Source organism: Centruroides vittatus, unplaced genomic scaffold, assembly GCF_030686945.1.
Source record: "Centruroides vittatus isolate TY-2023 unplaced genomic scaffold, ASM3068694v2 contig_10, whole genome shotgun sequence".
Lineage (NCBI taxonomy): Eukaryota > Metazoa > Arthropoda > Arachnida > Scorpiones > Buthidae > Centruroides > Centruroides vittatus.
In genome coordinates this window covers 5,805,624-5,830,303 of record NW_027120658.1, presented here as the reverse complement: position 1 = coordinate 5,830,303, position 24,680 = coordinate 5,805,624, and the positions used below count along the sequence as shown (strand labels likewise).

The 24,680-nt window shown below is 31.2% G+C and overlaps 1 protein-coding gene across 1 annotated transcript; it reads left to right on the top strand.

The window, feature by feature from the left end:
- The first annotated feature begins 43 nt into the window (after positions 1 to 43).
- Positions 44 to 24,250, top strand: Pdhb (Pyruvate dehydrogenase E1 beta subunit). The gene is made up of 11 exons (XM_067262174.1): positions 44 to 117; positions 5,315 to 5,377; positions 12,113 to 12,220; positions 12,307 to 12,369; positions 15,360 to 15,395; positions 17,708 to 17,815; positions 17,899 to 18,076; positions 22,759 to 22,869; positions 22,953 to 23,044; positions 23,724 to 23,865; positions 23,935 to 24,250. The coding sequence occupies exons 1-11, from the start codon at positions 70 to 72 to the stop codon at positions 24,081 to 24,083; spliced, it is 1,098 nt and encodes a 365-aa protein (XP_067118275.1). The 5' UTR covers positions 44 to 69; the 3' UTR covers positions 24,084 to 24,250.
- The last annotated feature ends 430 nt before the right edge of the window (positions 24,251 to 24,680 follow it).

The window sequence follows — 24,680 nt, the reverse complement described above, 5'->3', positions numbered from 1 at the left end:
TCGATTAAAAATGTTTAAATTATGTTTATTTTATTAGGGGACAAATTACGGTCATTTGGAGTATCCAAGATGGCGGCGGTTAGATATTTGTCCTCTTTAAATCCAAGAATCATAAAGGTATCATAAGGTTATCCGTGATGTAATGCTTAATGGCTGCATTGTTTCGTCGTTTTTAATTTAAATTTTATTGTAATTCTCCAGATTTGTGTAAATATATATCTATGTACACACATAGTGTAATATACACATTTTTGTATATTACACGGTTATTTTTCAATGTTTCCTGCTTTAAATGCCGAATTACATCAATTTCTTTAAGTATTTTGTAAATTTTATACTACTTAAACAGGAATAATAATTACAGAAATAAATTACAAACTATTAACTTTAAAAAGTAGTATTATAAGTTGTAAAGTGATTATATTCAAATTTAATTGTATTTAAATACAAAAAAAATGTAGGAATTGAATTTATTTCAGTATTTATTATGATGCAGAGCAAATGTTAAGAAATTTACTATTAGATTCAATGATTATGCTTAACTTTGTGATTGGCTGCATTCAGCAGAGTCAACAGTTGTAACCAAGCAAAGGTGTTTCAAATCTGTAGCTGTTACTTAGTTACATCTGAATGATTAGTGACGTATGTGTTGGAACAAAAAGGTAGTGTAAATGAAAGACGCTTCTAAATGTGACATCAAAATACCAAACATGCTCCAAAACAGTGCTACTGTAGAGGGCATTCAGCAGAAAAATACTAAACAGATCCAGAACTGTTGAGTCTGCTGAACGCAGCCATTGTAATGTAATGAGGTCAGTGGCGTAGCGAACATAACTGGTGCCCGGGGCACGATACTTTATTGGCACTCCCTCCAGAAACACATATAGCTTGTCTTGGAAATCATTTGGGCACCCCTCTGCAAGTGGCGCCCGGTGCATGATAGACCTCCTTGCACCCCCCTCACTACACCACTGAATGAAGTGCAACCTTTTCTTCTTTTTTTTAATGCTTTCCATTGTAATTTTGTTTTAAGAAAAGGTGTTAAAGATTTTTTTTGGAATGTGGTTTCTAAATTTAAAACTTTGGAAGTACAGTAGAATTTCGAATATCCAAGTTCCAATTAACTGAAGTAAATCTGTAAGCAAATAAACTATTGCTATTATAATCTGTAAAAGCTTTTCTGTGAAGGTACCAAGCACTTAAATACTGTAATACTTTTCATCTTGACTGAACTGAGATGGTGATGTCAAATGTTGCAACAAATTAGTGAGGAACCACTACAAAACAAGAACTTTAAAAAAAAAGTTTAAAACAACATAATGATTTTTTCTGTTTTATCATTTGACTTTGGTTAATTAATGGATTATCTTGCAAATTATTCTTTTAAAAATAACTACAATAATACATTTTTTTATTCTTAAAACTATTCTATATGTTAACTGCCTGATGAATGATGTAAAAAATGTTTTATATATGATTATATTTATTAAGGTGTCAACAGAGGATTAAAAGTGATATCATATAAATATTTAGAAATTTTTTGAAAGGGCTATGGTTGTCCACTTTATCCAAAATAACATTGGTCAATCAACGCAATCTCTAACCTATTGACCAGAGTAAAAATTTTGTTCTAAAAATTTGCTAACGTTTTCATCGCCCCTTCCGGGCACTTCCTCAGGCTTTCGATAAAAGACCGTTGCGAGCTGTATACCAACCTTCAAAGTTCCCATTCGGAGGTGTTTGATTACCTTCTTGCCCAATCGCATGCATTACCCTGTACTATAAATCTTCCATCTGTATAACCGCTTGTCCTCCTACCGGTAAACATCAGAGACAATAAATAAATAAAATCACCCGCTGTCCTCCATTAAGAACTGCCACGCCTTAGAAAGGGACATTTCTTCCTTAAAGTTTATGCTCTTATTTTCACACTGCGCTTTAAAAATTTCCATGGCCTCTAAAAGAAATGTCCCTTTCTAAGGCATGGCAATTCTTAATGGAGGACAGCGGGTGATTTTATTTATTTGTTGTCTCCGATGTTTACCAGTAGGAGGACAAGCGGTTATACAGGTGGAAGATTTATAGTACAGGGTAATGCATGCGATTGGGCAAGAAGGTAATCAAACACCTCCGAATGGGAACTTTGAAGGTTGGTATACAGCTCGCAACGGTCTTTTATCGAAAGCCTGAGGAAGTGCCCGGAAGGGGCGATGAAAACATTAGCAAATTTTTAGAACAAAATTTTTACTCTGGTCAATAGGTTAGAGATTGCGTTGATTCAGCATCCCGGGGTATCGGAAGGATTAGAAAGAAGATAACATTGGTCTGTGTTACCTCAGGTAATGGGTTCTACTGTATGTAATAAAGTGTTTATACAGTTCTAGCTATCCGATATGATATAAAATTACACATATGAAAACATTATTCTAAACTCTATACAAAAACACTTATTGGTTAAATATAAGAGAAACAGTAATCATCTGAATAGTTATTTTAAGTTGGTATTCTAATTGTTTGTACCATGAGACCAGGGGCACCCATACATTGGGGCATGTGCCCCCTTTTTGCCTTATTGCCCTTTGCCTAATCCTCAAGGGGGCCCAAACAACTTCTCTCAGAATAACTGGAAAGAATAATCAACTCGTATCAAATAAGGTTCTCATGGATTGACTAATGATGATATTTGTCCATTGACCCATGCAACTTTGTCATACATCGACCAAAATTCCATTCTTTCTTTTGAAGACCAAGTTAGTCTCAAGTGCAACCAGCATTATCTTGAGGAAGTGCTGATCTGATGTTGAATTATAGTTTCAAGCTCCTTGTGTAATGTCCAATGCCCTTTTTTATAGCTTGTGTTCCTCTGCTTTTCATAGTCTATGGGCATGTTGCATGAGACTGAATCAGACAATTCTAATGTTAAACTTGAAACAGAAATAACTGAAATCATTTAAATGAATCAATTTTTTAATGCAATAAAGCACTTTTCAGAATCATTTTGTTTCATCATCAGATCCAAATGTTTAACTCTATTTAAAATTTATTTTGTATACTAGTACTTTCTATATATTAACAGGACTTATTATACTGGAAATTATGGATGCAGATATTTAGTCTTATAGATCAAAAATAATGTTCTTTATTTAGTTCATCTGCATCCATAATTTCCAGTATAATAAGTCCTGTTAATATATAGAAAGTACTAGTATACAAAATAAATTTTAAATAGAGTTAAAAAGGACACAAAGGCATAATAATCAAATGTTTAACTGCTTTACAATTGAATAAAACAGCTGTTTAAGTTTGAATATAGACAGTTATATCATTTTCAAATTTGAACAAAAAAGTTTATTGAGGTTCAATGGGGCCCCCATTTACAATAAAACAAATAATACTATAAATTATCATTATTATTATATTATTAATATTAAATATTTTTTACTAATTATTCGCACCCACTACGTTGGCGCAACAACCAGAATGTTGGCCTGTCGCATTTCCGAACACCAACTTTCCATCAGGGCAGGCAAAGCAGACACCGAACTAGCAAGAATGGTGTTACAGCACCCATACATCCCGCTATGGGACCAGGTGATGATGCTCAGGCATTGTAATAACAGGAACGTCGTGTTTATTTGGGAGGCCTTTCTTACCGCTGCACTAAATCCGTGCAACACGCCCACGCTTGATTTGCCTGTTATGTGGGTTAACTTATATAACAGATTAAAACAACACCTCTAGCTCCACATTTCAGTAATTTATAGCGCATGAGCTACGTCACCACGCGCGCACATTTAAATTTCTTCTCACTCTGTTCCATCGGTGAGTGTGTTCCAAAGTGCTAAAGCAGTTTTTGCATTTCAAAAATTTTTTGATTCGAAAGAGGATTTTATCCGTTTTTATCCACCTGAGGAAGACGAAAATAGTTTCGTCGAAAGCGCTAGTGATTATAGCGATATTCGTTAACACTTAACGCCTGGATGTGAATTTTCTCGTTTCTTGCTTATGAAAGAGATCGACGTGCAGTCCACCATCGTTACGATTTAATTTTACTACATGCTAAGTGCTCATTGTTAATGAAAAAGTATTAAAAATTTATGACGATAATTCAATTTTTGGGGCCCAAGGCTTAAATCCTATTAGTCCGTATGTAGATCCACCCCTGATCTGAGTTACATTTTAATATGAATAATTTGTGAGGTAAATCAATAAAATAACCATCATTAATTAACCAAAGTTAAATGAGGGAAAACAGAAAAAAAATTATTTTGTAATTTAGTTAAGGCAATAATACAACACATGGGCAATCTGTCAAGGGGAGGATGCCTCCTGGGGACTTTTATGGAAAATTAGCCCTTATTTAAGTGTTACAAACATGAAGAGAACTTGGAAAATTCCACATGGCTAGCCCATTGGTGAGGTGTGAACCCATAATCAACTACCAGTGCCCAGTGATTTTATCCACTTGGTCACATGACCTTTTAGAGTTTTTGTTTTATGGTGGTTCCTCTCTAATTTATCACAACATTCTGCATCAGCCACTTGCTCTGTATATTCATGGTTAAAAGTATTATAGTATTTAAGTGCTTGATACCTTCATCAGGGCCGGATTTACATAGGGACATTTGGGGCCGGTGCCCAGGGCCCCACAAAATTATGTTTAAACATAATTTTTTTTCTTATTACTACGACAGCCTAGTGTGGCCTAATCATGAGGGTCACAGGCAAAGATAACCAAACCCGGGGAAAAACCATGAAACGTCGGAAAATTTTGGGAAAAAATTTTACATAGGTATTTTTCAATTGAATTAAAATAATTAGTTTTACACAATAAAATATATGTATGTTTACAATAACCTTATTTTTAAATGAAATTTACAACTTCCTAGTTGAAATCTAGTTGAAAGTACAGTATTTTGTGTAAATTTTCTAAATCATCAAATTTGCCTACTCTTAAAGGGGGGCCCACCGAATTTGTGCCCAGGGCCCTGGGTACAAATTCGGTGATTGGTAAATCCGGCCCTGACCTTCATGATAAAACTTTTATAAATTATAAGAACATTAGTGTATTTACTTACAGATTTACCTTGGTTAAATGGAGCTTGGATTATTAGAATTCTATTGTACTTCAAATGTTTTAAATCTAAGAAAGAAAAATTCATAAAGCATGAAGGAGTTTAATTAATTAAAAATAGTATTAATTATTTATATTATGTAATATATACACATTGTAAATTATATATATTGCTTTATAATATATACAAAAATTAGTTGTATTTATAATTATTTTATATAATAATAATAAATTTTATAGTTTCAGAATTCTATTAAACAACAAATATGCAGATTTTCAATAGCAAAACCATTAGCAGCTCAGGTAATTTAAAATCTACACTGTTTCAAATTTTAATTGTTTTAATAATTATAATTAAAATTTTCTAAGTATTTAATTCAAAAATTGTTTTTCTTGAATATTTGTTTTCATAATTTATGCATTAGTGAAATTTTGTGAGAAGATACCATATATCAGTGTTTCTCAACTGCTGGTCCATGGATTGGTGCAGATCTGCAGAAAAATATTTGACCATACTGATGCTGGTGCAGTTGATTATGGTTGGTATTTAAATAGTAATCTAGAATTACTGTACATACTTTGTTATGTACAGTAATTCTAGATAAACACATATAACCATAAGTCATAGATGCATATAATTACTGGTTTGTGTAAAATTCTCCATAATTTTACCAGTCTGCAATGAGAAAAAGGTTGAGAAACACTACTGTATATGAATGAATATTACTGAAGAATAAATGTAATTTGTGACTTCTCAAAAATACAGTAAGGTGTCCATTATCAAAAATAATTGGGACAGGACAACTTTGGATAACTGATCTCACTTAGTAGCAAAAGATGTACTGAAAAAAGTGAGAAAGGTAAATCATTGTGTCTGAAAGAATAAAATATAAACACCTTAAACTTAAATATTAATTTTAATTCTATTACAATAATAAAAAGGATTAAGGCATAGAAATTTAATGCATTAGAAACCTGTGACTTTTAATCCTGCTTTACTGTTAGTATCTGTAATAAATAAGACCTAAAACTAGTGTTGATAGCAAGATAGCTCTATAGGTACCTACAGAAGATCACCAACAATTGTTATTACATAAAAATTTTGTAATTTTTAAAATTAAGTACTCTCTGCAGCTAATTTCAGTTAATTGACTTTTTTGCATAATTGATGCTCAACTGTAATAATTTTATTTTTGAAAAGAAAATAATTAATTAAAATTTTTTTAATATGAATTAAGTATATATATATATATATATATATATATATATATATATATATGTTAAGCTCAAAGACCGAAATCGCTCATTGAACAAAAAAGACGGCCATGACGCAAATTTCGCTTTGTGGCCATTTGTAAAAACGACCACAAAGCGAAATTCATGTCGTGGCTTTCATGATATTTGACCACGACACGTTGTGGTGATTAAGAAAAGCCATAACATGTTCTGAATGTTAGCTGATGCAACCACGATACGAAGGATAGGTTGTAACTTGTCAACATGCGCATTGCAAACACTTGCGAAGTTTGTATTGTGTTCATTGTTGACCAGTGCTGCCATTTCTAGGGTAATTACCCTTTTCTAGAGTAATTTCAGGCTCTCAGAGTAATGTTTCAGTAGTCTTATATTTAGGGTAAATCTATGGTAAAACTGCTCTGTGTTCTGTGCTCATTGCGCCACAAGTTTCGCTGGAAAAAGTTTTAGCCTAAAACTATTCTGTTTTTCTCTATAACTGGAAAGTTTTAGGATAGGACAACAGAAGCCAAAAAATAATGCAGATTGATGCTAGGTACATGAATGTACACTGTACAGTGATACCTCGGTTTTCGTCGATAAAACAATCAGTGAAAATAATTCTGCAACATTCTCGATTCTCATAAAAATGACTGATTTGTTAATAAAAGTTCCTGACAAACTAATTATTTTTAGTAAATTAGTTGTTAGAAAACGTTGATGTCTCAAGCACCGTAACAGATTTTCCTTAATGATTAAATGTTGAAAAGTAACAAAGTTACATTTCTGTATGTGATGAATAATTTTGTTACCTACTTATATAAGATGATTGAAGATAAATAAATCATAATGAAAAAGAAAGTTTTATTTTCTTTTCATCACCTCGTTATTAGTTAACATCCAGAACGTGTGGTGGCTTTTAACCACGATAAATCCGTCACACAGTGGTTTTTAACTTTAGCAGCTGATTTTTATTTCATCGTGTATCAAGCACTTACAAGTAGTTAGACCTTCTGCACTTTTTAGCAAAAACAAAAGAAAAAATGTGTATTTTTCTTCATACATTTTTCTTTTAAATTTTTTTAAGTATGAAAATTAAATTTCTAGGAAAACTTATAGAACTAATGTTGTTTGGCATTAAAAATTGTAAATAAAAATGTTTTGAGGCTAGAATCCATATTTTAAAGTTACAAACCGCTGTGTGTCTTATGATCCTGTATCGTGGTTGCATCAGCTAACATTCAGAACATGTTATGGCTTTTCTTAATCACCACAATGTGTCGTGGTCAGATATCATAAAAGACACAACATGAATTTCGCTTTGTGGTCGTTTTGAGTTAGCCACAATGTGTTGTGGCTGTTTTTTTTTGCTTAATGAGGGATTTCAGTCTTTGAGCCTAACATATATATAACATTTAATAATAATCACATTTATTTCAAATTAAAAGAATAGATATTTAGTAAATGTGAAGTTAGTTTCAATTGGTTATGATTCAAGATGCATAGTAATCTTCAGATAAGCTATAGGATTAATAAAACTATATTTTGAACTAATGGTTTTGATTTCTTAAATAATATTTTTCAGTAGAAACCAACTTTAAATTACTGGAAATTAGACTTAATATGAAAATTATCACTTTTAATTATCCAGCACAGATGTTTTAACAAAAATAAAAACGTTTTTGATCGTTTTCAACGGTCATCTTCAGTTACAACTCAAATTAAAAAAGAACGATAAAATAGAATTAAATACGAAAATAATAAACGCGCATGCGCAACTATAAATATATCGCGCATGATGCCTAATATACAGAATAAATGAATAAAATTATGTAAACAAAAATACGTGGCCGCATCTCTTGTATGTTGTTATTGTTTATCTTTATAAAACGATTTCCATGCGGTTGATAAAGAATCCGCGTCTCTATGATTGATACATCCCGTTTTTTCTTGGGCTTTATATATTTCTAGCTTTTCTAGATGTTTGATTGTATGTCTATTGTTCGTCGGCTTGATGACGGAAGCTTGGTCCCACAATACCTCAATATCTTGTTGCTTGGCGTATGAAGCTAGAACCGTACTGTCCAGATTCTTATTAATCGAGTACTGGTGTTCTTTGATTCTTTGCTCTAAGTGCCGTAAAGTAGCTCCCACATAAACAATATCCGAATTAAATCGTTGGTCCTTTATTGGTATGGAGTAAACCCCCGTTAAAGAGTTCCGATCTTCTCTCTTCTTGTCATTCCTTAACAATTTGTAAACTGTCGGATTACGTCGGTAAACGATATGTATATTATTGGCCTTAGCAATTTCATTTATCATTTTGTTCAAGAAGGGATAATAATTGATTACCATCTTCTGTTTACCGTTATCCGCGGGAGAGTGATTACTTCGATTCTGGAACGTTGTGATAAGTTTTTCTACTATATTTCTCTGGTAACCTTGTTGTGTTGCTATTTCGAGTATGTAATCCAATTCTTTATAGGTATCACATATGTTTGTGCAATGAGTATAGGCACGCTTGATCCAAGATCGGAACGCCGCATACTTAATATGCCTGGGATCCACCGATTGATTCGGGATGATGATAGTATTTAGACCCGGTTTCCGGTAAATGTTCGTCTTGATTTCCCCTTCCCCGCAGGTGATATTAATATCGAGGAAATGAACATTATTATAGCTCTCCTGGTCCAGTTGTAAAGTTAAACCATAAGGGTTATCATTGATATCATTTTTGATATCAATGATATCAATGATATTGATATTTTGATATCAATAATCAATGAATCAATGATTCCTAAATGATATCAATGATAACCCTTATGGTTTAACTTTACAACTGGACCAGGAGAGCTATAATAATGTTCATTTCCTCGATATTAATATCACCTGCGGGGAAGGGGAAATCAAGACGAACATTTACCGGAAACCGGGTCTAAATACTATCATCATCCCGAATCAATCGGTGGATCCCAGGCATATTAAGTATGCGGCGTTCCGATCTTGGATCAAGCGTGCCTATACTCATTGCACAAACATATGTGATACCTATAAAGAATTGGATTACATACTCGAAATAGCAACACAACAAGGTTACCAGAGAAATATAGTAGAAAAACTTATCACAACGTTCCAGAATCGAAGTAATCACTCTCCCGCGGATAACGGTAAACAGAAGATGGTAATCAATTATTATCCCTTCTTGAACAAAATGATAAATGAAATTGCTAAGGCCAATAATATACATATCGTTTACCGACGTAATCCGACAGTTTACAAATTGTTAAGGAATGACAAGAAGAGAGAAGATCGGAACTCTTTAACGGGGGTTTACTCCATACCAATAAAGGACCAACGATTTAATTCGGATATTGTTTATGTGGGAGCTACTTTACGGCACTTAGAGCAAAGAATCAAAGAACACCAGTACTCGATTAATAAGAATCTGGACAGTACGGTTCTAGCTTCATACGCCAAGCAACAAGATATTGAGGTATTGTGGGACCAAGCTTCCGTCATCAAGCCGACGAACAATAGACATACAATCAAACATCTAGAAAAGCTAGAAATATATAAAGCCCAAGAAAAAACGGGATGTATCAATCATAGAGACGCGGATTCTTTATCAACCGCATGGAAATCGTTTTATAAAGATAAACAATAACAACATACAAGAGATGCGGCCACGTATTTTTGTTTACATAATTTTATTCATTTATTCTGTATATTAGGCATCATGCGCGATATATTTATAGTTGCGCATGCGCGTTTATTATTTTCGTATTTAATTCTATTTTATCGTTCTTTTTTAATTTGAGTTGTAACTGAAGATGACCGTTGAAAACGATCAAAAACGTTTTTATTTTTGTTAAAACATCTGTGCTGGATAATTAAAGGTGATAATTTTCATATTAATATTTTTCAGTTTTTGTAATAAAAAGTCTCATTAAAATGAACAAGTTTACAACATTAAACAGAGAATAAGATCACTACATGATAGGATTAAATGCAAATTAATTTCTCAGAAGAGAAATGTATAATTATCCAAAACTTAAAATTTTTAGATATTTGAAATCTGTATGTGGATAGCAAAACGATGTGTTATACAACAACACTGAAGGATTGGGTTTTAGACAGAGCTGAGCAGCATTTGAAATAAAGTAATTCAATTTCTATTTCAAATACTTTTTATTTGATATTTTATTTGAAATATTTTTGCTAGAAAATTCAAAGTGAAATGTAATTCAGGTTAAACATACCCTATTCAGCACCTTAGGAAGATTTATTTAAAAAATAATTCCAAAAATTTCCTCTAAAGATTCTAACTTTGTGGAATCCATATCAATTAGATTTATAAAAACTTATAGCAGTGTTTCCCAACCCATGGGCTGCAACACACTTGCATGTTGTGAGGTGTATTGCAGAAACATTAAATATTTTTTAGAATTTTGATAAGCTCTTTTTAAAATTTTATTTATCTTTCAACTTTTTACTGCCAGCTGACCAAAAGGAGAAGAAAGTATTCACTAAAATGCCAATTATTGCAAAATTTGCAACTTCAGCATACCCTTTCACTAAAGTTACATGTGTATATGCATATTCCAGAGTACCAACTCTTTGGAACCTCTATAAGTGTTGTAGCTTACCAGCTTAAAGACCAAAAATAGCTCTTTACACATTAATTCAAATAGTCCTTTTAGTTTTACAGTATATTTGTAAAATTGTAATTTTACAAATTAACTTTAAAATCACAATTTTACAAAATGTTTTTGGCCTCTTTTAGGGGCCCGCATCAAGCATTGAACTGTACAGAATGTTAGAGATTCTATTTTTTCTGTAAAATTCGACACTTGATGCATGCCCCTAAAAGAAGCCAAAAACGTTTCATTTTGTATTTAATTCAAATACATATTATTTGCTGGAAGATTGTATGCCTGGTATGTGGTGTTTAATTTATCTATATTCTAGCTGATACAGACTTTTATGTTACTTAAATTTAAAGTTACAGAATTTAAATTTATCAAGATAAAATTTCTTCACAAGTTTAATTTCTATATTATCAAAATTGTTCTTAAATCCACTGTAATTTATTTTAAATTTTAAACATTTTTATTTTAAAAATCATGGTGTGTTGCAGGAATCTTATTAAATTCAGTGTGTCGCTAATCCAAAAAGGTTGGGAAACACTTACCTATAGGGTTACATTAATTTGAATCATCCTGCATTTATATTTCATTTTTCATATACTCAACATAATTATTTAGTATTTGAAACTTAATAGTATTTCAAATACTCTAGAATACTTGAAATATTTACATTCTTTTAAATGTAATGTTTCCAAAATAGTGGTATTAATATTTAATTATATTTAATATTAAATATACATATTAATATTTACATTTTATTCTTTCTCATTTGTTTTTATTTTCTTCTTAACCACTTAGCTACTGGTAGGCAATTAACTGAAGTGACATACCTCTTAATTCAACAATTTTTATAATTCCTTTTAATAACTTATTTTGCTATATCCTTCAGTTATTGCTGTTTTTAAAGTGAAATAATAATATTCAAGAAGTCATCTAAATAAATTTGACAAATTATAAAGATGTTTTAAATCTACTTTTGTTACAAAATAAATAAATTTTGTAGTTTTAATAAGGCCTTAATTAATCTATTATATTGCATTAATTTAAACAAAAAATTATTTTTATATTCATCGAACATTTTATGTTAAAATGTCTATATTAAGATATACTTTGTGAATTTTTCACATTAAATTGTCTAATTGAGTTTGAATTTTATTAGATGACAGTTCGAGACGCACTAAATTCCGCTATGGATGAAGAGATGGCAAGAGATGAAAGAGTATTTCTGTTGGGTGAAGAAGTTGCCATGTATGATGGTGCTTACAAAGTATGTAATTTTAAAGTATATTTTCTTTTCTTTTCAGGTCTATTTTTACGGTTTATTCATGTGATTTAAAAAGATATTTTTTACAGATTAGTCGTGGATTATGGAAAAAGTATGGAGATAAAAGAGTTATAGATACTCCTATTACTGAGGTATATTTACTGTATTATTAAATCATAAAAATTAAGATCATTAAGATTAAATCATGATATGATGATTAATAATAAGGGTAAAATCACGTGTATGGGTGATTTTGCAGACACAATCTTAAGGCCATTTACAAGCAACTCGTTTATTAGATGAAAGATAGCTTACAAAACTCTAGATGCTTCCTTGATGGGTTCAGTCCCTGTAAAAGTCCAAAAGTTCACAGTTGCTTTAGTGGTCTCAGGGTTGTTTTTGTTCAATGGAGTCTCTTGGATCCACAGAGAGATATAAACTGAAAGGAGCATAGAACAGGATTAATCTCAATGTTAATGTTAGTGCTTTTGGTAGTCACAACTCTTTCTTAGGAAACACAGAACTCCACAAGCAGAATGAAGAAAGGACCTTTGAGTAGAAATGAAAGAAGGAACTTGTCTTTTGGTGGAGAGAGAACTGCACTTTTTTGGAGGAAAACAGACTTTGTAGAAAGGGCTTAGGTGAAAAGACTTTTCGTAGAGAAGGCCGTCTCGTGTCCTCAAAACACACACTTTTATTAATGTGGCCTTTGATCGACCATCCCAATTGGTTTCAGAGCCCCATCCTCATTCTCTAAATGGTCACTTACTTGTTGCTAGGTGTAATGCAAGCCCAGCTTAGATTGCAGGAGTGTCAAAGTCAACATCAAATCAGATGCCGAATTTCAATCCCAACCAGAGATTTTGATCTTAGGACTTACACTGTTTATAAAATTAACTCCATGAATGAACAAATGAAGTTTTTGTTTTGCTGTATTTTATTTCTTTTTTTTTAATAATAAAACATTTTTAAACATGTTTAGTGAGTGGTTCAGACCCTGTATAAAGCCTCACACAATTTCACTCACATTCACAAAGGGGTTAAAAGCAGGGAGATATATATTCAGTGAGCCCACCAGTTGTATAAAAACACTGAATACTGATAAATTGGAGGCAGTTCATGCCTCACTAATGGACTAGCCAAGTAAAGTTTTCTGAGTTTTCTTAATTAAACTAACACCTAAGTAGTGATCAGTTTCCCATAGAACTCCTTGGCAGATTGCCCATGTGTTGCATTATCTTGTTCTATTTATCCTACAATATATTTTCAAAGGCTGTCCCAAATATATACAGACCCATCCTTCACCACCCAGCTGCCTGAATTGTGGGTCTAACCAAACCCACAATGAATAATATTAAAAGGCCCTCTTGGTGCTTACCAGACAGAAAGAGCAAAAACTTTTCCTGCTGGGTAAGTTAATTTTATAAAGGTCCTAGAGTTCTATGAACAGCTGTAAGAGTTCCAAACAAATCTGAACAAAATTTAGCAATTATTAATTTTAACAAAAATGTAATAAAAGTTATTATTCTAACAATCAACCAATCATTGGCATTTACAACTCTTGCAGTTTTTGTCTCCCTTGCAATTCTCTTGATCTTTAGCTCTTCTCTTGTAGTCAACACTTACTTTTGTCAAGTTGTTTTTGACACCATCTTTCTACCTACACTGGGGTCTTCTCATAGATACTTTACTTTCTACCTTTCCCATGAAGGCCTTGGATTCCTCCCCTCAGGCATTCTGAGAACATGATGATGACACCTGATGCAGTCTGCTTTGATTTCAATAATTTGTTTGTGTCTTTCTCTAAGTTCAAAGTGTTTCCTAATTTTCCATTTATTGTTTTCCTTTGAGTCTAAATATTTTTCTGAGAACCTTGTTTTCAAAGGATAGCATTTCTCCTCTTTGTTACCAATTAATGTCCATGTCTCCGAGCCATAGAGTAATACAGATCAGATTATCATTTTGTAAATTCAGAGTTTGATGTTCTGGATAAGAACTTTGAACAATAGAATCCAAAAAAGCTAGATACAAAATAGTAGTCTATTGCAATCTTTTGGAGTAGATTTACTTCCATCCACAATTGTTCCTAGGTACATGAACTTTTCAGTTCTTTTAAATGTATGCATGTTTGTTTTAATTTCAATATTGTTAAGCGACAACTGGACAACAGAAACATAAAAATTTTCACATGCTTAGTAAGCATATGATTTGGCAGATAATTTTTATTTACAGTCAAAGTTTTATATAACAAAGTCACTAAAACCTGAAAAAAATTTTCTATAGGGAGATTTTGTTTTATAGAAATTACACTTTTTGATAAATATAGTATTTTTTAATGTAATTTTTTTTGTTATTTTATGTAATTTAAATTAATGTAAATGTAATATGCAGTAATAATAGACAAATGAAAATATTTGTTTCAGTAAACTTGTGGAGTTATTTGCAGGTTTCTGGTATCAATGTGTGATACTTACATTGAATATTAGTTTTGTGAGCTGACTGTTACTTATACAATTTCTTTTTATAAACTCTTACACATATATAATATTTCTGTAAGTTTTCTGATTATTACATAGTGTAATATACACACGATTGTATGTGTAATTCATATTTAACCTCAAATGGACTAACTGAAAGCAAAGGGCACATTTATAAAGTCAAAGGAGTTAAATGATTGTTTATCTAATTAGTCATAAAGTACCAGGATAGTAACAATGACATTTACTGAAACAGTGATAACTATAGTATTTTAATTATATATAATATAAATAGATGATGTGGCTCTCCAATAGGCATTCTAATACAGGATCCAGCTCTTGTGTATTTTTGATAAGCAGTGTATGGCTCCTATCATGAGTTTGATCACCCCTTTAGATTGACTATAAGATATTTGGTGTAGAAGAAGACTGAATAAAAATAAAAACAAAAAAAATGTATGAAAACAATTACAGGAGTATATGAAATGATTCAAGTCCAAAATTTGGATCTTAAATCATATTCGATTCATAATGCAGAGTCTTTAATTTATTAATATTTAATATTTATAAACATTTAAATAATTAAATGCTTAAAATAAGTATTTATTTTTTATACAAAAATACAAAAATCCATTGAGAAAGTAACAATAATATTTTATTTTTAGATGGGATTTGCTGGAATTGCAGTTGGAGCTGCCATGGTAAAAGTTTAAAATTAAATTAATTAAAATAAAATTGTAGAAATAGTATTTCAGACTTTAATGAATTTTTTTTAATATTTATATTGACATCAAAGTTAAAGTCCAGAAGCAGTTTTTGAAAAATAAGTGCAATACATTTTAAAAATTTATTTCTTAATCTTGATTATGTGAATGTTTATGTATGTAATCAAAAGACTAAGAAACGTTGTAATTAAATACAAGAATAAATCTTTATTTTGATAAATTGTGATCACAAGAACATAGGATTCCAAATTGAGTTATTAATATTATCATTGTTGAGACTTAATGCTAATAGAAACTTGTTATACAGTGGAACCTCGCTTAACGAGCACCTCGCACAGCGAGTATTTCGCATAACGAGCAAAACAAATTGTAAAAATTTGCCTCGCTTAACGAGCGATATTTCGCATAATGAGTGATGAGGAGAGGGGAAGTCCCAAATTGAGCGCATGCGGCATGCTCCATCAGTCTGTGTTTAGCACTCATTCCGCTAGCATCTTAGTGTCGCTCGTGATCACACATTTTTCCAAACTTGTATTCACACATATTACTTAAACATGAACAACCATAGCCCGTTATATAATAAACACGCTAAATGATACGCCAAATTCTTGGGTCATTAAATTTAATGACCGATTCCAAATTACATTTTAGAAATGTCTGAATTAAAACTTAACTATTTATAATTATTAAATTTAATATGAAATGGAAACATAACTGCCTTCCTCTAGTCAAATTAATTAATTTCTAATATTTAATTATAGCTTTTACATAACCCAAGAATTTGGCATATCGTTTGGAGTGTTTACCAAACATATTAGCTGGATTTTTTTGTTTCTGCAAATCAAATTCTCATTCCAGGATGGTTCATTCTGCACTAGAAGAAAAGATGATGATGATTCACGCTCTTAACAGTGTATATTGTACAATTTTTTTTGAATAAACGTTATACAGAACATTTGAGCATTTTTTTTGGCGTGGAACGTGTTATCATATTTTACATTAATTTCTATGGGAAAAATTGTTTCACTTAACGAGTGTTTCGCATTACGAATAAGACTCTGGAATGAATTATGCTCATTAAGCGAAGTTCCACTGTAGTCAAATAACAAGTCATGCGCAGATGAAACAAATTCTGTTCCTCAACAAGGGCAGAACTTAACTCACAGAGAGTTTTAGTAAAGACAATGAGCTTCAATGCATCTTCTAATAGCACTGATCTTCAGAATGTATTCTATGAAACAGAACAATTTCTGTTATAACAAATTGTTATTTTGAGAATGTGAAATAAAATCGTAGTTTAAAAAAAGTTTCTTGGTTTAATTTTTGGTCAAATTTATTTTGTATTAAGGTTTATGCCCAGAAATAAAAACTTAAAAATAAACATTATGATTTTAAAAACTTTTCATGGTACAAGTATTCTGCTTAAAAGTCATTTTTATTATGAGATTCCACAAAAAATTAAATTTAAACAGAAAATGTTTCATCCATGCTGAAAGTTTGAAAACTGCAGCACCTCAGACATGCTCTATTGGGTTCAAGTCTGGAGATCCAACTGGCCAATCCATTCTGAATATTTTCATTCTTGAGAAATTCATTGAGAATAGGTAAATCCCTATATGAATGAGTACTATCATTCATAAAAAATAAATTAAAAGCAACAACACACTCAGAAATCTTATTTAGAGATCAAGGTTCTCAACCTTTAAAACTTTTATTTAAGAATTAAAATAATTAACTAAATTACAGAATAATTTGATCTAATTCAAATTTAATTATTAATGTTAACAAACATGATGTTCATAACCAACTATCTTTAGGTCAAATTCCATAATTTAATTAATTAAAAATCAGTTTAATTTTGGCACAAATATATAACTGGCTATCAAGTTAGGTTTTGATTTATTGATTTTGTATTTAAATTAATATACAGAGTAATTGTTAAATTCTACTGCATTAAGTGATATTTGTTATTTATTTTATTAATTTTTTTAATCAAAAATAACTTTTGGGCTTTAATTTTGAACACTGAAATGTTTTAAAAGTGAATTTCATTTGGAGTGTCAAAATTCATTATTTAAAATACTGAAAATTTAATTATAGAATAGTTGTTAAAAATATTCAGTATACAGTTTTATTTCTAGTAATTAATTTGTAAATGTTTGAAGTTAATTATCTTATGATACAGATTTAAAGATTTAATTAAGTTAAATACATTAAGTTTAGTTATGATACTAGAATAGGATTTAAAACTATAAATAATTTTAAATTAATTGTTTTAAATTTTATAGGTTGGACTAAGACCAATATGTGAATTCATGACTTTTAATTTTTCTATGCAAGCAATTGATCAAGTAATTAATTCTGCAGCCAAAACCTTTTACATGTCTGCCGGTTTGGTAATAATCCATAATACATAATTCAAAGTTTAACAAATTTGTTTTTAAATTTAATGAATATTAACTTGAGTTAATTGAACTAGATAAATATTCCAATTGTATTCCGTGGTCCCAATGGTTCTGCTGTTGGAGTAGGAGCTCAGCATTCTCAATGCTTTGGTGCTTGGTATAGTCATTGTCCTGGACTAAAAGTCATATCTCCATACAATAGTGAAGATTGTAAAGGCTTATTAAAATCAGCAATAAGAGATCCAGATCCAGGTAATTATGATGTTATCTAATTTAACGATATACAGGATGATTCAAAAAATTGGTCTTAAACCTCAGGTGTGTATAAAGGGATTGAAATACATAGATTCCTATTCAAAAGTTGCTCACTGCAGCAAATTTCAAATAGAAACATGTGTTTGCTGATGTAATCCTGAGTTAGTACAAGCTGTCTAATGTTAGGAACTATATCAGATAGAATGACAACAAAACATATTAATGAACAAATGTTTTAATGACAAAACAAAGAATGCGTCAGTAATACAACGCCAAATGATCGCCTAAATATCGGGCTATAACGGGAATTCATCAGTGTAAAATAGTACATATGAAATGGTGTGGTCATAAAAGTTGTTTAAATTGATGACCCCAAACTTAATGCAGGCATTGCATCTTTGAAGAAAACTCTGTTGCACACACTGAAATATCCAGAATTCTTGCAGCAGTGGTTGTCACTGCTGCAAGAATTCTGGTTAATGGTGTTTCTGGGTCATTCACCATGTCTAATAAACAAGGCTTTTCATATACCCCAAAAGAAGTTTACATTAGATGCCTTTACTGACTTATGATTAGGTCAGCAACACAGGTTTCTATTCAAAAGTTACTCCATTTCAAACTCTCTATATGCTTCTGAAGTTTGAGACCAACCTTTTGAGTTACCTGTTACCAGTAGCAAAAGTGTAGCTCTTGAACATTAGCAATACAGTTCATACCATATATTTGGCCATTCAGATAGTGAAAAGCTTAGTAGCATCACTATAGTTTTCAAAAGTGATAAAAAATATTGTTTAATCAATAAATATTTATTAAGAGATAAAGCCAATTACATCAAATCTATAAACTTAATTTGGCTGATGTGATATTGTCATGATACCACTAACATCAAAATTCTCTGTTATGTTGCTACATTACATCATCGTCAGTTCTTTAAAGAGTCACCATACTCATGTTGACTCTAAGTGCAGCTCTTGAAGTATGTCTGACTAGTTTGATCACTTGATATATACTGAATGTTTCATTTCTATAAGAGGTATAATATACAGGGTGATCCAAAAATAAGAGAAAATTAATAGTTTGCTAAGTATTTAAAGTAGCATGATGAAGATTTTACAAAAATTCACAGAATGAAGTGAGATTTTTGTCTACAGTAAGAAAATTTTAATACCAGATTGATTACATTTTCAACCATCAGATGACTCTTGAGTTAATTGCTTAGTTTGTGTAACACCAAAGTAAATTATTACAAATTTTTAATATGATGCCCATCATTCATGAACACTGCTTCAGACGAGCTTCTCTGTACATTGTTTCTCCTGTCTTGCAATGTCTATCACACAAGACAAACATTTGAAGAGAACCGTGTCCTAAGTCGTTTCTTTTTAATTAAATGACCTGCAAGATCTCTGGAACGTACATTTGTGACTTTTGGTTATGACTACTTGAAGTCAAAGGTGTACAGAGTTTGTCCAGTTACATTGGCCATGTTGAAAGATTCTATTCATCATATTTCAGCAATACCAACTGAAATGTTTATTAAATACTGTGCATAGTCATACCTTATATGATGGTAATGCTCATGAATAATGGGCATCACATTGAAAATTTGTAATCATTTCTTTGCTGTTATGCAATCTAAGCAGTCAACTCAGGAGCCATATGTTGATTCAAAATATAATTAATTAATCTGGTATTAAATTTTTTTATTGTAAACAAAAATCTCATTTTATTCTGTGCATTTCTGTGAATCATGCAGTGGCGTGCCGTCATTGGAAGCGATGGAAGCGCCGATTCCACCTTCCAATGACCTTCTCTTGTATTTTATAAAATATAAATTTTCATATTTTAACGTACTTTGAATTAATTAAAATTAATATTTTATTATAACTGCATTATGTATCTTTTACACATTTCTATACTACATGTGAAAAAAACGATAAGATTGCTATTGCATATTCGAATAATTCAGTGGCAGAAGGAGTGTCGAAACCAGGTCAATTTCCAATCAGCCAGATTATATAGGCATTGTCACATGCGGTTTACAGAGCACCAACCTCACCCGGTTTAGCTGGTAGAAGCAACACACGCATAAAGCATCCAATTTTATACCCCGGACCGGTTCTGAGCTGTTAGCCGCCTGCCTGTCAACTTCCAAGCAGCCAGATTATAGGCATTGGCGCATGTGCTTTACAGAGCACCAATGTCACCCGGTGTACTGGTGGATGCTTCACACATAAAGCTTCTAGTTTTATATCCTGGACCAATTGTGGGCTGTTAGCCTCCTGCCTGCTAGATATTCGGCCGCCCTTGCCCGATTATGTGAGTCATGAGTAGATTAGATCAACGGCGGGCAACCCCCGGCCCGCAGGCCAGCTACAGCTCGCGAAAAGTTTCTATCCAGCCCGCGAGATCTTTAGTAGATTATTAAATTGGAAAAATAACTATTAATTAGTTATTTTTCCAATTCTTTGTAATTTTCGAAGACGATAAGAGAAATAAATGTAGTAATTAATTTTTTATTTATTTATTTCATATGTGTAGACTAAAAAAATTACGAGTCACAAGAAGGCGTCAATTAACTACTGCGGCCGCGGAAAAAACGTAAAATTTATTCTGGCCCATGTTATAAAAAAGGTTGCCCACCCTAGACTTATAACTTAACCCAACCGATAGGAGTTTACTGGCATATTTTTATGATAGTTCTGTATAGTTGACAGGAGTTTAAAAAAAAAATCCATTAAAATATTTGATATATTTATTCCGCATTTATTCTGCTTTCCCATCTTATATTACTTATGGATTTCAATGTTAAACCGGTGATATTACGATTTAGTACATCCCATCTGTAAGGGGATGCAGAAAAAACGTGTACAATTCTAGTACAGTGTTAAAAAATTAACCGTTACTTTGGCAGCATCATTTACAACCAAATTTAATGAATGAGACGTACAATGGTACAAAAAAAGCTCTAGAATTTATTTTCCTTAAATTTACGATTTATGTATCGGTTGTCATAAAAATTTCTTTCCACTTCTTTCCCAAGACTACAGATATTCCAGTACAAAGTAACCGGTTTCAACTTATTTCTACTTAAGAAGTAGTTAAATAATTAAGCGATTAGGGAATTAGAAACATAAATAAAACCCTGATGAAAGAGCCGAAATTTTACTTAAACAGAAACTTAACCAAACCAATCTCTTGCCGAGTACAGTGGGGTCTGATCTCTTCAAAACATTAGATGTAATAAAGACAGGAATTTTTCCAGTTTAATGAGAGTGACTGAAAAGCTGTAAATTTTGGAAATTTCCGTGAACACTTGGTCCTAAAACGAATTAGTTAGAAAACGAACGACGTACAATCTGTTAAGTTTAACATAGCTGTAAAAATCTAAATATGGTGAGAAACGTTTAAAATCTACAACAACCCTGTTGCGTCCTTTGATATATACTAGTGATGCGACAAAAGAGGCATTTGACATTGACCGGTATCGGCACCCTCGGGATTTGGCACGCACACACCTACCTGGACCGTCTCTGATTCCATTCATTAGCCACTCGTAGGGAGCTAGTATTTCACTAAGTGGATTGTTTTAAGATTTAAAAAGTAAAGAATATTTTGTTATTTTTATGTACGTTTCTTCACAAAGTTATATTTAATTATAAGTTTCTTTAAAAGTATATTCATACATTGAAGAATTTTTTGTACTAGGCATGTATATTCATCACACATTTTGTTTTACCAAGTAAGTTTTTTTTATAATTTTAATTTTAGCCCTTATATCATGGCTAGTGATTCAAAAATTTATTTCAAAAAAGTTTTGGCTCAAGACCATATAATGAAAAAGAAAACATTATTAAAAGAGAAAGACCAATGCCTAAATTAAATATAAATACGTCAACAAAAAAATGTCAACATTTTGACGATAAAATTTATGACGAGTGACGATTCTTCCGTAAAATTGAAGCAATTTGGAGATCAAAGCGGAATAGAATTTAACATTGGTAGACAATATAAAATAAATATTGAAAATTATAACAAGATAATTACGATTAATGGATATATCTAAATTAATAGATGTTATATATTTTTTCTCAAAGCAAGAATTGGCATTTAGAGGGCATAGGGAATTTATTGAATCTAATAACGGAGGTAATTATATTGAACTTTCTTATTTATTAAGTACAGGTATGTCAGATAATCTATTAAAAATACATTTAAAGAAGTATACGGTTTTTACTGGCTTATCGAACAAACGAATACGAACTGGTCCTGATGTGCACTTAATTGATTGCCCCTGTAAGTTGGCTTCTTACAGAAACACAGCTTCCCTATCATCAAATGTCACGGCACGCCACTGGAATCATGCTACTGCAAATACTTAGCAAATTATTCATTTGTCAAATTTTCTGTTACTTTGGATTACTCTGTATATATTTTGTACTATATAGTGATATATTGTGGCATATGCATGATCATCTGCTGTGCTTAATGTGATGTTTACTTGTTTATGTATTATGTAAATAATTTCATCCATGACATTATTTATGTAATGCATATGAAATTAATATTTTGTCCAAGCATTTTTATCACATTGTAAAACATTTTATAATAAAACATGCTTTGTACATGAAAAGCATTTGATGATTGTTTAATGATGATAATAAATTTTTTATTCCTAGTTGTCTGTCTCGAAAATGAATTGATGTATGGTGCTTCTTTTGAAGTTGGAGATGACGTTTTATCAAAAGATTTTGTTATCCCAATTGGCAAGGCAAAAATAGAAAAACACGGTAAATATTATATAATACATAAATAATATGTAATAAAGATTGAATGAATGAAAATTACAAATCTGAAAATAAATCTTTTTTAGGCCAACATGTTACACTTATATCTCATTCTAAAGCTGTTGGAACCTGTTTGGATGCTGCTAAAGAATTAGCCAAATCTGGTATTGATTGTGAAGTAAGTTTCTTTAAACTGATTTAATAAATTAACTATTTGAGAATTCGTATACTCCTTTCCCAATTTCAATAAATATGTTCAATATCTGTATTTTTGTTTTATTATTTTTCTCTCTATCTTAATATAATGGTTGTCTTCAATTATTCTTTTGCATTGTTTGTCTCAAAATAATTAAATCAAAGAATAAGTTTTAAATGATGAGGATAAATTTAAGATTTGGATAATAAATAGTAAAAAAAATTATTTTTAACAAAAGCATCACCTATTTGGAAATAGATTAATAAGAAACACCATATACATCTGTCACAGATATTTATCGTTTGAAAAATGCAAGAGGGAATATCAAATTATTAACGATGCTAACCCCAATCAGTTTTCAGATCTGTGTTGCATTATTGAGTGTAAATACTTTTTACTGTGAAACACATTTAGATCTGCATATTTGAAACATTACATCAAGTTTTTTTCACTTCCACCAAAATCATCTTTTGTACATTACCGACAAGTATGTTAATCAAATCATAGAGAAAAACATATCATTTTATGCTTCATTTTACTTTGTTTGCTTGTTATTTTTATAGAAATAATAATCAAAATATTTTGATGTCATCTTTTTATGATACATTTTAATAATTGTATTAATGAAATAGTCATTGACATATTCTTTTTGTACTTCTAGGTTATAAATCTGAGATCTCTTAGACCTCTGGATGATGAATGTATTATAGAATCAGTAATGAAGACACATCATCTGATAACTGTAGAGAATGGATGGCCTCAGTCAGGAATAGGATCAGAAATATGTGCCAGAATTGTTGAAAGTAAATACAAATTCAAAAATTATACTTTCTGTTTGTTTAAAAGTTACTCATAAAATTTTGCCAAAATAGGTCCCGCCTTCGATTATTTGGATTCTCCAGTCATCAGAGTGACGGGTGCGGATATTCCAATGCCCTACACAAAAACGTTAGAGTTGCATGCGGTCCCGCGTCCGGAAGACGTCATTCTGGCCGTAAAAAGAGTACTCCAAGTACAATAGACATTTTTAAACAATTACAAAGAATTTCAAAGTTACACTAATTTCTTTTCCTATATTGCAATAGATAATGTAGATAAGTGAAGTTGGTTTTGATTGTGTTGTATATAACAATTTGTTACCTGTATAAATGTATAGTAATATTTAAATAAAAATGTTTTGTATTTTTATACTGCAGTGTAATTCTTAAAATTTTGCTATATAGTTTTCAAATGTTTTAGAACAACTTATTGAAAGTCATATGAACATTTAAAATGTTGCAGATAACTTTTAGGAAAAATGTATAGGATGTTGAAGAAAAAAAAAACATACTGAAATAAAATTGTTCTGGTAATTCTGAATAAATGCAATGCCACTACTGACACAGCTAACATTGCATTTCTTTAGAGAAAGCAATCATCATCATAAAAATTAACAAATATAAACAGCTAGGCCTGATTAGGAATGATTTAAGGTAGTGGTTCTCAACCTTTTTTGACTTATGTATCCTTTGGCACCCCATTTTTTGCAAGTTTTATTTTGTGTCTTTGTCAAACAGGGGTACCTTGGTCAATTATACAGCACTACAATTACATGTATAAAAATTTTTTAAATCAAAAA

Coding starts and splice junctions, on each gene's coding strand:
- Pdhb (XM_067262174.1), top strand. CDS start 70: ATGGCGGCGGTTAGATATTTGTCCTCTTTAAATCCAAGAATCATAAAG. Junction 12,221..12,306: donor TGTATGATGGTGCTTACAAA/GTATGTAATTTT, acceptor TATTTTTTACAG/ATTAGTCGTGGATTATGGAA. Junction 22,870..22,952: donor GGCAAAAATAGAAAAACACG/GTAAATATTATA, acceptor AATCTTTTTTAG/GCCAACATGTTACACTTATA.